General features: G+C 45.5%; 1 protein-coding gene across 3 annotated transcripts in view; it reads left to right on the forward strand.

Annotated features, from left to right (window-relative positions):
• LOC106748084 (DNA-directed RNA polymerases I, II, and III subunit RPABC3) overlaps positions 1–15,078 on the forward strand; it is a 54,687-nt gene that overhangs the window by 12,646 nt on the left and 26,963 nt on the right. Inside the window, exons 1-2 of one of the 3 annotated variants that reach the window (XM_014626283.1) lie at positions 1,820–1,967; positions 6,355–6,438. In XM_014626283.1, coding sequence (XP_014481769.1) covers positions 1,835–1,967; positions 6,355–6,438 — 217 coding nt within the window. In that variant the 5' untranslated portion in view covers positions 1,820–1,834. Of the gene's footprint in view, positions 1–1,819; positions 1,968–6,354; positions 6,439–11,500; positions 11,755–15,078 lie in introns of those variants that run through there. The other 2 variants (XM_014626284.1, XM_014626285.1) reach the window with 2 other exon arrangements.

Consider the following 15,078-nt stretch of genomic DNA (forward strand, 5'->3'; position numbering starts at 1 on the left):
CACGTGTATTTTCGATGCAATTCGTAGGGCGCTTCGTCAGAAAACGACCGAATGGCCAAACGTGTGAACGTAAAATGCGCTGTATTATCTAGAACGGAAAGTGAACAATGAGAAGCAATTCAAATCGATTTATATCGCACGCAATAACTCCATTATTGCGGAGCGACTTTTTGCAAGACGTTTCGTTTCTCCTTCGTCTGCCGAGAAAGCAAACTTTTTTTCGTTCTGTCCTGTAAAAATAACAAAACAGGTTCTTCGTAAGACAGATCCATCACTGAGAGAAATATCGCCCGTGGGTCGCGTGTATCTAGTTCACATACGCATCATTTAGTACATGCCTATATGTCAATCCTCAGAATGGGCACGTGAGCATCTTAGGTCCAGGCCATTTAGAGCCTTTCGGATTCCCACAGTTCTCTTACACTTAGGAGAATATCTCTCTCTAAAAAGAAGGAATTTTATATTCGGAACATTTTATGACCACCAGGGCCGTTCGAAACCTCAGTCTACTGTCAAATACCGAAGATTTCCAGATGAGGTCACGAAATCCACTTGTACAATTTTAAGTCCACTTTCAGGTCGTTAAATTCGCATGTGAGTGAATTTAATTTTTCTTGGGAATGCTGAGCTAGGTAGACGTAAACGTAAAAAAACTTTCATCTTATATAATCTTATTAGAGAAGATGAAGTTATCGTGGGCAAAGAAAGTTTCTGAGAGATTTACGCATCGATCTACAGTCACGTCTTAGTTCTAACTGCGATGTAACGTTTGGAGGTACGATCTCTGCTTGGGCATTATTAATACGGCACGAAACGTCAGTACACCGTAAAATATGATGAAAGATACATAAAAGATGCGATTAAATTTGGAAAGCATCGAACGTTGCGCGTTTTACTAGTGTTTTTTTTTTTTTTGCCGGACTCGCTTATGACTGAAAATGATTCATTTGCTTCGTGCTGGAACTCGTCCCAATTGATGGCGTTGGTTTTACCGATTACCATTACCGGACTGTTAAATGACGCGTAATTAAATGCCGGTCGGGCAATGCCGGCTCCGTAAGTACGTAGTTTCACTCGTTCGAGACCGCCGTGCGCGTATCAATCGTGGATGAAAGTGCGAGGAAGTGTCTCGTTGCAACGGCGCCCTCGTTCGAGGTGAGATGAGGAGGGAAAGTCACTCCCGTGGTCATTTTTTTTTCATCACGCCGCGTGAGATTAAAAAAAAACTGGAAACGAATAGATATTACGTAGTGCGTTCGTTCCGAGACGTGTAACCCGTAATCTCGAGCGGACTTTTCATCGAGAAGAAAGGCGGTTGCCGATGCGAGCAAGAAAATTTGCTTTTACCGAATCGACGCTCGCGTCGCGTCGTGAGAACAATTTTTTTTTCTCCAGAAAACGTATCAGTAAAGCCGCCGCTCTCGCGTCGTATCTGAAGGAGAAAGGAGAGAAACTGTGACTATCCATTTTTAACACCCTGTGTGCAACAAGCTGAAAAGCTTATGCGAGGCAGAGTGGTAGAGTTGGTGAAAAAAAGAGGGGGAAAAATATAAAACGGCGAGCCCGAGCGGGGTAACCGCGGACTCGAGAGCAAAACGAAAGGATAAAATCCTTTCTCGGGCGCCGAAGGGATGGACGGAACTGCGAGGGTAGGAAAAAGGATTCTCGGTGTAGGTGGAGTACGAGTCGAGGGTGCGGTGGGGGTAAGTGCATTGCCATCCCTTTCGTCCTGTCGGGGCGCATCGGGTGGTCGGCTAAACTCACTCCCGCTGCCTCTCTCGATTATGGGAGGGACGGGTACGGATAGGGGGAGGGATGGGCTCGTTTTGGTGCGATGGCGAAGCGTATAGTTCGGAAAGATGAGCATGACCGGGCGCGTCTCTGCGTCGAGGAACGCCGCGAGAGTGTAAAGGTCGCGTTTCTCGCTCTTGTGTCCTTTTCCGGGGGATCGAAATTTCGGTGTGATGGTGAGTCGAGATTTCGCTGTATCCTGTACTGTTATATGTGTATATTACACGGAATATGCAATGCATGAGCAGCGATCTGATATTTTACCTGAGAAAAGCAGGACAACCCTGTTCGATGTTCATCTCGATGTATTGCGTAACATATTTGATACTTATGGATGTTGGCAACATTATTAAGGTCATATAAACATTGGGGAGGATGTTAAGAACTCCGATCGGTTGTTACGCCATGATTTGTATCGCATATAGTAATCTAACAGATAGTGTCGATTCTACAAATGTTTCATTACAATTTCGTCGAAGGCGACTCCGCGGCGACTAAATTTCCCGGTGAACTAAATTTCCTCGAAACTAAATTTCTGGGCGTCCAAGGTCACCGATGGGCACGCGATCGCGGCATCAACTTTCTCCGTCTGTACTACAAAGCGTCGTAATTTAGAGAGGGACGAAGAATCGATAACCCAGAGCGAGCTGATGCGGACCGCGTCGGTGCGACTCGCGCGGTCCTGATCCCACCCTCCCTCTCTCGCTTCTTTCATCCCCGCTTGCGACTCTCTTCCACCCTCTCTCTTTTTCTCTACCCGTTGCCGCGTGGGTGCAACATCAACACAAATTCACGGCGGTTCGGATGCGAGCGAGAAGTATGGAGAACGAGCGGAGGTGCTGGTGCACCTCGGCGCGAGAGGGAGGGCGGCACCCTCCTCCCTTCTCCCAGCGATGAAGGGGTGGCAGGAGCCTCGGGGAGGGCGGCCGCGAGGAGAGGAGAGAGAGGCAGCTCGTTGGAAAATTTACGCCGGCGAATGGACCGTAAAGGTCGCCGTTGCTGGTGTCTCTCCTCTTCAGCGCTGCCGCCGCTCTGTCGGTTTACTCTCTTTCGCAAAGGGCGGCCGTCCGCCCGCCAGCTGAGAGCAACGTTAGCGACGGAAACGGATCATCCGAGTGCGATCATCTCGTCTCGAGGCCGTTAAAACGCGTGTACTGCCATCATCGCCGCGCAAAACGCGTGAACTCGTCGAGAGTGAGAAAGAGAAAGCTCAATGGCGGGGTATTTATAGGAGGGTGAAGTTTATAGAAATTGGAGTAACGAGTGACGCGATAGTGAGAGCGAAAAGAAAACACGGAGAGGAGAAAACCGATGACAGGCGGATGGGACACAGAGAGAGGGGGGCGAGAGAAGGGGAGAGACGTAGAGTTAGAGAGTGAGGAAGGGTGCGGGACAAAGAGGGAGAAATCAGCTGGGGAGAATGATGCAGTGGAATGCGTGGGTGGAAGAAAGGAGGAGCGAGCGAACGCCGCTGGTGCACACTCTTCCTGCTTCCGTCCTGCCGAGATCCGACTTCGGGACCGAGATCGGTGAGCGAGATGGAGGGCGGATTACTCGCGTGAGTAGCTCCTTCAAGTAACGACCACGACGACGCGATATCATCATATCCGGCAAATTTTTCCGCGTTGCTTTCTTTCTTCTCGAGAACTCCGATGCCCCGCCTCTCGCGACACTCGACGAGATCAGACGTACCGCCATGAGAACGGCACCGTGCCGATATTAGTTTATCGTGGGGGAACGATTATCGCGCCGATGAAATCAATATTGAGAGAGTAGGCCGCCTTGGATCTCAAGGACGCGCGCGACGAGATACCGCGAGGTCTGTCGGAGGCGCGACGCGTCTAAATTCGCGATCGTCCCAATTATTGTTGTCGCTTGCGGAAAAGAAAATCGGTTGTTATCGATGAAAGAGAGGGGGGGAGTGGGCATACTTTTTCTCTTCCCCCTCGTGTGTGTCATATGTCACTGTCGCGCCACACGTCCTGCTCTCCGACTGCCGAGATCAACACACGCTTCGGAAAACACGTCCGGTTTTTTCTTCGCATTTCTCTTTACCGCGAGTATAAGAGATAATACGAGTATTCGCGCATTCCATTCTTCTTGGAATAATTTTACACAGGAAAGAAAAATAACGCGAACGTATGTACACTGCTGTGTGTGTTTGTGCGCGAATCTATTTTTAAAAGTAAGATTAAAAGTTTGTAAGGATACTTGTTTTTTTCTTTTTTTTTTTTGCGTATTGTACATGTGTAATATCGGAAATAGTTTTGTAAGAGGCAGTTAAGGAGTAGTATGTTGAGAGTGGGGGAATTTCGTGGTTGCTCCTAACAGTCTGTTGCGTAGTTCTTATTTTATTGTTGCACATTAGCATAAAAGCGCGCAGAAGTTGAAATTGAGATGTAAAACGGCCGCTAGCAGTTTTTTCTTTGCCTTAATTTACGCGACAAACGTTTACGTATATTTAGCATGATTACACGTACGTGCACATTTTTAGACATTGCCACTTTTGACATCGCTGTTTAACTCATTACGCCTCAAGGCTCCAGTAATTTGGATATCTAAGAAATGTTATAAAGCAAATAAAAATGAAAGAAATATTACATGCAAAATACAACATATTACATAAGAATGATAATATTACGCCGGATATTCGCGCTCGAATCTAACATTGATAAGCGTGAAATTGTTTTCTTTTTGTTTTGATAAATATGTCGACTGAGACGTGTATAAAACCGTAGATCGCGCGTCATTTATTTGCAATTCGTCGGTGCAAGATTTTTGTCGAGAACGATATATTTTCCATGGTTTCATACGCGATAAGCAGATGAAAAACGGTCTGCACGTAATATTATTCAAAGTGCTTCAGGAAACACTGTGATATTTTATTCGCGCAAAAATAATTATATGTTGCATTACGTAAGCCACTGCCGAGAAAGTATTGCTCTGTTGTTAACGTATGCGGAAGAAAAGGTGCAACGCACCCTTTCGTGCATGCATAAAAAGTTGCTGTATGACTCGCGTGTGCGCCACGTCGCAACTGTTAAATGCGCGATCTATGGCACCCAGTGTTTCGGTCTTTCTGCCGGCGTTCTTATCTTCTAACGTAACAAAACGGGAGTTTCTTTTCAAACAACGTCTATATCGCGTTACCACGTCTCGACTTCGGACGATGCGGTTTCTCTCATTTCGTTCTTGCGCGATGAGTTATTGCCGCAATTTCGTAAACATCTCCCCTCTTCTCCCCTTGTCGTTTTAATTTCGCGATTCTATTTTTCCCCGTCTCTTTACATGGCGAATATACATGAAGTCAGCTCGAAATCTGACTCGAGATTAGTAGAAGAGAGGGAGAGAGAGAGAGAGAGAGAGAGTCACAAATAGGAACAAGCGAAATATAGCGGGGAAGTTGCCAAACTCTTATTTCTTACGCAGCGAACAATGCAACTCGTCGAAGTTTTAGTCATGTCTTTCACTGCTTGTTTATTTGATGTATTTACCATATTAGATCGCGCTTACGTTCAATAATTACAGGAAAAATGATAAGATACTATTTTGATGATTGGCAGGCATTAGGCAATTCTCTCATATTTTCGTCGTTACAGCATTTATCTTCTTATTTAGATTGAGAGGAAGTATTGCGATTATAGTTTTGTTTGTTTCGATACAAGCTCGTTCGCTTATTACGTCGCGAGTATTATTAAGTATGATACGCAATACCTTGTGTCATTCATTTTCTGTATCTCCTTACAACAATATTTAAACGACGAAACGAACGTCGGAAACAACTAGCGATTGAATTATTTGTAAAATTTCCAGCGCCAGTAAGAGTAGTCATTTTTATTAAAGCATCATCTAACACAACTATTTTATTAATTTTACTTAACCCGAGAATTTTATTCGTTTTACTTAACTGATTTCGAGTACTGTCACCTTGAATTTAGCGTTTATGCGCGTTTTTGGGCCGCGGTTTATCGACCAAAACATATCGCGCAGAAATTCTTTATTATCGAGTCCGGAATTAACTCGGCGCCATTATCGTTCGACGATACGAAACGGGCGATAGGTGACTTCGCGCTCAACGAGTCAAACTGCTTTTTCGCCTCGGCCGAATGTCGAAAGTGATCGGCCACACGACGTACGAGCGACGCGAGCCGATAACGCGCACAAGAGAGAGAAAGAAGGAGAGAAAGAGATACACAGAGAGCGAGCGTGCGGGAGAATGTGAGAGAGATATATCCGATTTGGCAATTGTACCGCAAGTGCGCGCGCGGTATATGTGTGTATATGTGTGTGTATGTGTGTGTATGTGCGACGCCGATAAATTCGCATATCGCGAATCGAAAGCGCGATTGGTCGACCGTCTATGACGTCAGCCAACGGCGCGGAACGCCTTGGAGCGAAAATGAATTTTCTCTCGTCGGCGGATCTCCCGGCGACTCCTCCGTGAGTCATCCCGGTAGTGGCAGCGTCGCATATCGTCGTCCTCTTTACCTCCCCTCAACCCTCAATAACACGTAATACGTGCTTTCGCGCTTTAACGATATATTTTCACTTTGTGGGTTGCAGTGAGCAGGCTCCATTGCGAGTCGGAGTCCTTCAAGATGGACCTCATCCTGGACATCAACTGTTGGCTGTATCCCATGGAACTCGGTAAGTGAAAACATTTTAATGAAATGTCATGGTTTAAACTTATATTTTCTATAATAAAAATATCGGGATGTTACGCCAAGTGATTTCCGCAAAATATAGTGACATAGTAAACATTTAACAGTCGCGTTAAATGAAAATAAAAAATAATATATTATAATAGTGCTATCGTTCCCCGTTTATAATAATGTCGTCGTAGTATAAGCCGAATATTTTCCGCTCCAAAAAATTACCCATTTCTGAAAGAAGGTAAAGAAAACGCAAAAAAAATATCCCCTCTCAAATAAAACTTTACGAATAATGTTGCTGTAATATGGGAAAAAAATATTTTACAAATATAGCCGGTGTAACCGTTGTACAAAAGGACGTTTCAGCTACAAACAGGAACAAATTTAGAAACGTTAAAATGAAATATCGTGATGCAAACTTGTATTTTGTACGAAAAGAATTATACGAGGAAGTTGCGTAAAATGAATAATTTTTGCGAAAATAGGGATGTTTGCAAGCTGCGTCGAATGAAAATAAAAGTTACCTTTCATTGCCCTTCGGTTAAATTGTTGAACATTCTATGGAAATTGGTGGAACGGGAAATGCATTAAAAATAATAGCTTGTGATTGGGCACCGAATATTTTTTTCCGACGGTCTAAAGCGGCAGTTGCGTTCTACATTTTTATGTGTGTGTACATAAACATACAGAGAAATTTCATATGATAAACCGAATAATATTTTACGCCTCACAGTGACAAAAAATACATTAAATGACATCACGACATTTAGTGTAACAGTACAACGTCGTATGTACGACACAACCAACCCTCGTCATCCATCATCGTCGCATGTACATTATTACCTCGGAATCCCAAACCTAATTTTCACCCGGAAATCTATCAGTCGAGGAAATAGAAAAAGGTGCGCATCCGCGATATCCTTCCTTCACTTCGTGCGAGCGTGGCGAAACGTGGCGTAATTTCCGATCGAGCCGATGGCGTTTTTACATTCGTTCGCCAAGGCTACGGCATATTTTCCTGAAATACAGAGGGACGATCAGCCGATCGTATTTCCCTTTTCGACGTCGCGACGAGGAGCGCATGTCGAGAACATAAGCGGCCCCGCTTCGTACGTGATACATCGGAAGCTTTGTGCGGATTTCGAAATGTAACACCACGCAAGAATCGCATTTTACACATGTTCCTTTATTTTATAATCGGTAAAATAATACATTTCATTCACGTGAAACGATATCGCGTGTCAAGGAAATCAAGCAGGGCGATGCAGATATGCCGCGAGCAGAGAGGCTTTATAGAATTATTTAATTATTTGAAGTTTGAGATGTGTGTAAAGCGGGGACTGCGCGAGTTTTCATAAAATATCAGTCAATTTCTTTGTCGTTCTCTTCGTATAAAAATGATAAGATGCCTTACTATTACTTATTTATAAAATAAATCAACAAAAGCATTCTATTTATGTAGTTAGCTGCTCAACCAACCGTGCACCTTCCAAAACTTTTGTCCGATTTCAATCAGTTTTAATATATTCCAAATCAATTTTAATTTGCTTCCTCGGTCCTGTCAGAATTCCCGAAGGCGCGGGAAGGATTCGCGCGTTCTCTTTGCATCGTTTCATCGTCGCGTTCCGCGTCGCAGTGCGAAGTCGTAGTTTGCGCGCGGACGTAACCTTCCGAAATGCACTTGGCAGTCGCTCGAGGGATTTTCGACTTCTCTCGCTCGACGAAATCTCGTCAGTGACGTTTCCGGACTTGTTTAAGACCGCCGAAACGTCTCATATACATTTATCTCGATACTTTGTTTTTCCCATCGTGTTCGGTGTACGGCTTCCAAAATAGATAGCCAATTGTGCAATTGTATTTTTGAATTATTATTATTTTGTTGAATACATTAACAGAAAAGATATTAGTATAAAAAAGGATGAAATACAAGCAACACACGCAAAAAGAGAGGTGTCAACTGAGAGAAATGTTGTTAACCTGAAATGAAGATTACAAAAAGGAAAAAGAAGAGAGGACAAGAGATTCGGAGTCAATTTTTCATTAGCGAAAATTTCGAGGCTCGATAGGTTTTGAATTATAAATGATCGAAAGGGCGAAACGAGTTTTTCCACGGGCAAATCTTCACTTGTTTGGCTTCTGCTTACTTTCGAGTGAACTTTATTTGAACAAATCCAATCTTGATTAAGAACTTGACGAACGAAATATTTAATTTTTGAAATCCATAGAGAGACAGAACTTCCTGAGGTCTTCGTAAACTTTTGACGAATAAAAAATTCGTTTCATTCCGACTAAACGTGGAAAAGGACAAAGTTCGGTTTAATGTCAAATATGAGGCGGAATAGTTTTAATAAAACTTTCTAAAGATTTACTTCTCATAATTGATAAGAGTTTCTATGTTGAAGAAGCTTGAACTTTTTAATATATTCAATACATTTACACCGTGACGCGACAAGTCTTATGCGAGTTGGGGCGTTCTTCGAGGGTGACATTTCAACACGTTCGCAGGAACGCGGAGTAAATTGAAAATATTCTTTTGTGCGCGGTATAAGGAAAATTTACATTCCCCGAAGAAGGTGCCGATGTTGTTCGAGACAATACATTCGTAACGTTCTCTCTTCTCAGCCGTGCAAATGCAACGAGTTCGCATTTTTCGGACGCTTGGCAACGAACGCGTCGTAAAGAATCGTAAAGTTGCGTACTTTCGTCGCTAATGCGAACTGCATGCATTATCTCCTGGAACATCTCCGACAAAATTGCCACACAATGTGACACCGAAAGTCGGTGACAATCGCGGCAATATATATGTTACTCGAATAAAAGGGACAAACGCGTGCGCCAAGGCCAAACAGCAGCAGCGAGATACCTTATTTTTGTGAAGGACGCGGATGCAATCTCGCTGCATTTCGCTCGACGATTTGATAATTTTGCATCAGATGATTATTTTGTTTTTCTCAAGTACTATCTCTCGACATGAATCATGCGATACTTATACGAAAAAAAAATAATTTTGCTGTTGTAACCAGACCATTGTTGCTACTCCATATTCGTTACGACAATAAAATATAGCATAATCAAATGAATAAATTATTCATAATTAGAGCAGAAACAGCTTTGTCGTCAGGATAGAAAATATTCTACTGAGTGAATTTGTGCGTAGGATATATTAATTTGCGTTTAAAACAAAATAAAATTTTCCGATATTTACCCCCCCTCTCTCTCTCTCTCTCTCTATGTGCTCTTATTGCAAAATAATTTATAGATTCAGCAAAATAATCCAGCGAATGGCAATTAACACTCTTAACAAATCAAATCGTCCTGCTGTTCACATGATAACTGACAGATTTTCCGACGACAGTATAAAATTTGCTATGTCAACTAGCAGTTTTAAGGGCTGGGAAAAAATCCAGTTTTTTTTCCCTGAATTTTCCGTGATTTTTCGGTTTCTTTTCGCGGGTGAATGAAAAAAACTTGAAAAACCCCGGATTTTCCCATAGATTTTTGTGCTTTCTTTTCGAGCAAAAGTCGAGAAATCGGTATTTTTAAAACTGTAGTGTCAGCAAATTATTTTTCTCCGTGTGGTAACTTATATTTGTAGGGAATTCGACGAAATTTCGGGGAAATACAAGTCTCTCAGTTCAATTATTATGTTTCCCTTGATTTCGCCATTGATCCGCAAGAAGCGATTTTTCGAACCCGCCATTTTTTCGCGATCGCTCATCCGATCCGGTGTATTAAAGACACGGTGACGTGAGATTTATCGTTGAGTTAGTTAGCCATCTTGCTCCAGCGAGCACGTTACCTCGCACGTCTGAGCGCGATCGTGGCGATTAATGCCTTCGTCTCTGAACTTCACCAATGAGAACTCGCGCTGACCAAGTCCGACTTGAGTCCCGTCCTGGCTCCGCCTCTGGTTTGCTGATGTGACCGGGACTATTGGCGTGTAGTTCGACCAAACTAAAGGTGTGATGTCTCGTTACTATGTAACGATACTTGCCGATGATGGTGGTGATCTTTACTCCATTAACGATATTTTTGCCGTTAACTGGGATTATTGGAAAGTTCCGCTTGTAATCACGGCACTGGATTGATGCGGCTCGCTGTGTGTGCTGGGATTAATCAGTACGCGCGACACGATATCGACTTGTTGCTATTGTTATTTAACCTGACGTTTTAATAATTGACATAGAGGCAAATATAACGTTAATATTGTGCGAAACTTGGCTAAGAGAGGTATGACCAATTCTAAAACGAAGAATATCGATCGTATGAATCGAGTGTTATTGAGAACGCGGAATAACCTTTGATATTTTGACCCTCTCTCTCTCTCTCTCTGTGTTTGGAACTGTTTTCATTTACATGTTTGCACGCGAAACTATCGGAAATTTAATTCCATGATACGATTTGGGAATCGCGGCGACCCAGCCGAGCGTAAACAAAATAATCCTGCCAAAATGGCGTCAAACTGCGTACAAATTTTCCCATTGTGTTCATATTTACCGACGGAGATCGTATTTGATCGGACTTCGCGAGAGAGCCCGTCGTAATATTTTGCACACGACCATGTTCAGTCGATTCTCACTTTGCGCGTAATCCCGGGGCCGAGGAGTCGAGGTTTTTTCGCCTCGGCGAAAATCCATTTACATTGTCGGGGTTACGCATTATTCATACACCTCGGATAAATCACATTGTGCGCACATATCTACAGCACTCGTCCGATATAGATAGATAAATAGATAGACACGCAGATAGGCGTACGTATAGACACACGAATACACGCATATATAGATACGTACGGGAAGGTTAGTCGACGAGGGGCCAGGCCGAGTCTCTCCGCTGTATTGACGCGCGGCGTTCAGGCTTGCGCGAGATGACGCAATCTCCCTCCCACTACCGATTCGCGCCCGTCTCGCCTTCCCCCCCGTTCCGCCAGCTCAGCTGCGCCCTCCACTCCGGTGCTCCCTTCCGCGCGCAGGTCTCCCCGTCTCGCGCGCCTCGCCCCGCGGCGCCCACAAGTTCAATGCCAAGGTCAAAGCGGCCACGACTCGCAGCCGTGTCGGTCGCGCGCGATATTCGTTCGTCCTCGAGGAGGCGAGCGCGGTTCGATCGCTCTTGGTGTACCAGCCGTGTCCGCTCTCTTCCTCGACGATGGTACGACCGTCCCGCCGGTGCGCAGAGAGGTAGGGTACCCGCGCGACGTGTTACGTTTCCCTCCTGACCGATTGTTTAGCGACCGGTGCGTGCGGCATGTCGACGGCAGTGGTCGTGTGCACACGCGATGTCGCGGAGTGCCTGCCGTCGGGGATTTTCGCAGGTGAGCCTTCCTGTGTTGCAACACGTCGACGATGACGACGGCGACGTGCGAGCGGACATTTTGAATACGCGACGTCGGAGTGCCGTGACGGGGGGATCGACTTTTGCGAGCCGGATGCAACGCAGTCGGACGCGCTTCTGCCGACAGCTTTCACGTCGCCGGATCGCGCGAATTTCGGGAGGCCTGTCTCTCTATCTTCCTTCCTGAACACAGCATCGGTAGACATGTGGGCGTGACGAGGGGGGGAGAGGAGGCGACTAGCGGGGCGAAAACGGCGGGTGTCGCTCCGTGATCTCGTGAATCTTCTGCGCTCGGGTGGAAAAGGCGACAAGGTCGGCGGCGCGCGCGACACAGGTGGATCCGTCCGGAAGAGAGAGAGAGAGAGCAGTCTGCGCGCGGAAGCCATCGTGTCGCCGCGAGATATCGCGTCACGCAGGCCAAGATGGCGGCGGCGAATTTCGGACAGGACCCGAACGGACGCTGCGCACCGAGGTAAGCCGCACCGTCCTCTATCCCCCTCGTGTATATATCGCCGCCGACCGCGCACTGTCACGCGTTATCGATTCCGCCGTCGGAGAGCCGCGCGCGAAGAACCACCAGCAATGACGCGTCTCTCTCTTTCTATCTTTTTCTTTCTCTCTCTTTCTCTCAAGGTCACCGTCGTGAATCGCGCTCGAGGTTCTTCCTCTCTTCCCGATTTGCGTTGGCTTAATTGCTCTCGAGGTGCGGAGCCGTCGCTCGAGGCACTCGGAATATAATCGATACCGCGTATTGCGCGCCACGGCGTCGGGCAATTCCACCGACGTTGCGCGTCTATCTTCTTACGACACAATCGCCAATTTTCCTCGAACGCTTCTTACTCGTCGGGATGATCTAATTGTTTCACGAGGAAAAACGGCCGAAGCCATGTTGCCGTTTTTACCTATCCTTCCCTCCCCCCTTCAAATCGCGGCTGGGAATGGAGCCTCTCGTTTCACGAGGAGGAGACGCGCCTATCGGACATAGCGTTTCGGTCAAATGAGGGTTAATTTAAGCGCGAGATATACCGCGCTCGACCGGATGATCTATAGTCGCCGCGGCCGCTGTTACGATGTGGCACCATTATGATGTAAGCCCGGCTCACGTACTCTCCGCGCCGCGGAACGGTGAGAGATCAATTGGTCCTGCGGAGGACGGTTTTCCCGGCCGGATTTCAATGCTCCAACCTCAAACCGTGCGAAAAGCTTTCTCGAGGAGACCCAGTGGAGACGCGCCGCGACGCGCTCGATCTGTTGTGTCACTTTGACGTGCAATAACGATGTCACGCCGGTTATTCACTTATTAAATTTCGCTTTTGCTTAACGTTCTTGTTTCAACCACATGCAGCATATGCTTTAATCTTTTTCCACATTTATTTTTTCTGAATGCTTCCGCTACGGTTCCTTCTAGTTTCTTTTGAACAAAATAGGTGCTAACTATAGGTAAATGTTTCAAGATTGTTCAGAGCTAATGTCGTGACGCTGGTATTTTCAAATTCGTCAGAAAATGAGGACGTTACGATGATCGACTTTTACTTTCCTCCGTTTGTAGTTTTCACTCGATTCATTGTGTTTGTACACATAGTCTTGAATCAATGGTGGATATATTTTAACATATAAGCAAGAATATTACACTATTCTCAGAAAATTTGTAGCCTTGAATTGAGTGCAAGTAATACTTGCGTCAATACAAGTTCAATCAAATCAAAAGTCTTCTAAGATTATAATATTTTTGCTTATACATGAGAATATCTGTCATAGATTTAGGACTATTTTTTCCGTGTATGAGAGAAGATACACGGAAACCGGGAAAGTTTACGTGGTTGTCTACCGAATACACGAGCGGTGTACTGCTGTGTGTTTCTGATTTTTTCGAGAAGAAACGCGTGACGGCCACGCGAGCTTTTCACACATCTGTCCGCTGATATCTCGATCGATGGTTGATAATAGTCGATTTGAAATCGCGGATTCTTCTTCCGAGGATGAACTTTCGTCCGGAGCTTCTTTGCGGGCGACAGAGCGGTCGCTACGACGCCGACGGACGACCACGGTGGCGCTGACGATGTGGTATCGATTAAAGTACACGCTATACCTGCTCGTCGTGGCGTGTACTTAACCTTGACCTTGCGTCCCGGGGCCTTCTTACGTTTGCTCTAGTCCGTAGGGTTATGTATGAGAATGCTATTCCACCGTGGAATCTTCTTCCGGCGCCAACTGACCGTCCGTGCGAACGATCTCCTCGCGTGCTTACTTTATGGCACGTTACAAGGAGATCTGGTCGTTAAAAGTTCTCGTGAAATTCACCTTCTTCGCTTCGCGCGAAAGGAGCTGCCGGGTTGAATGTAACGGCCAATTGAATTCGACATTCTTGGCTGTACGCCATTACTGACTCACGCGGAATTAATTATTACGTCGAAGACGTGTGAAGCTTCGCTTTAGAATTCGCTTACAATGCCGCGCGCGCGTTGAAAATGTTCCAAGATTCTATTTAAGCGCCGCTTCTCTTTTCTCGACGAGAAATCCGTCCAGTTGGATCCCGTCGTCTGCTAGCGTCTTCTGCATTCGAGATAAAACTGATGCACATCCGGAGATTGGAGAAGGAAGGAAAAGAAAGGAGCTGCGGCTGAAACGAACAGAACGATCTTTTCCCCTGCCTGCTCCAGTTTCGCTCTCATGCTATGTACCGTGACCTCCTTTCAGCATCTTCTTCGTCCCTGCACACTGTCTTTCGCCGTTACGTCTCGTTTCCTCTTTTCCGTTCGTATCGATTTCAATCGCAATCGCAGAGAACCTGATTCGCACGCGACTAACGTAATTTCGCGTAACTGGGAAGAGAACGGTATCTTGTGAAACCACGCACCATCCAATTCTGCCGATCCATAGTCGAGAATGCCAAGTCCCGTTAAATTAATTTCATATAAAACAAGATATTAATTTGATTTAGGCCGCACTAACTGACCAATTTTCCCCCTTTTTTCTTTTCTTTTTTCCCCCCCCCCCCNTCTTTCTCTTTTTAACGCGTACGCTCACCAACTTGTCGTTCTTCATCGTTCGAATAACGTTTCGTAACTTAATGTTAGAATTAAATTCTTCGTTTATACAATCTAACAGTGCACCAGCCAGCCGAGCGCATGCACGCGACTGATGCAACGCCGTGATGTGTTTTCGATGCATTCGTATAAAAGCTATTATTGGACCCGGTTATATTCCGTCATTGCTGTTTCACGATGCTTTTTATGCGCCCGCGAGAGACGGATACAGAGAGAGAGAGAGAGAGAGGGAGAAGGAAAGAGAGAAAGAGATGTTG

This window comes from Dinoponera quadriceps, unplaced genomic scaffold (assembly GCF_001313825.1).
Source record: "Dinoponera quadriceps isolate SergipeBrazil2010 unplaced genomic scaffold, ASM131382v1 scaffold2420, whole genome shotgun sequence".
Lineage (NCBI taxonomy): Eukaryota > Metazoa > Arthropoda > Insecta > Hymenoptera > Formicidae > Dinoponera > Dinoponera quadriceps.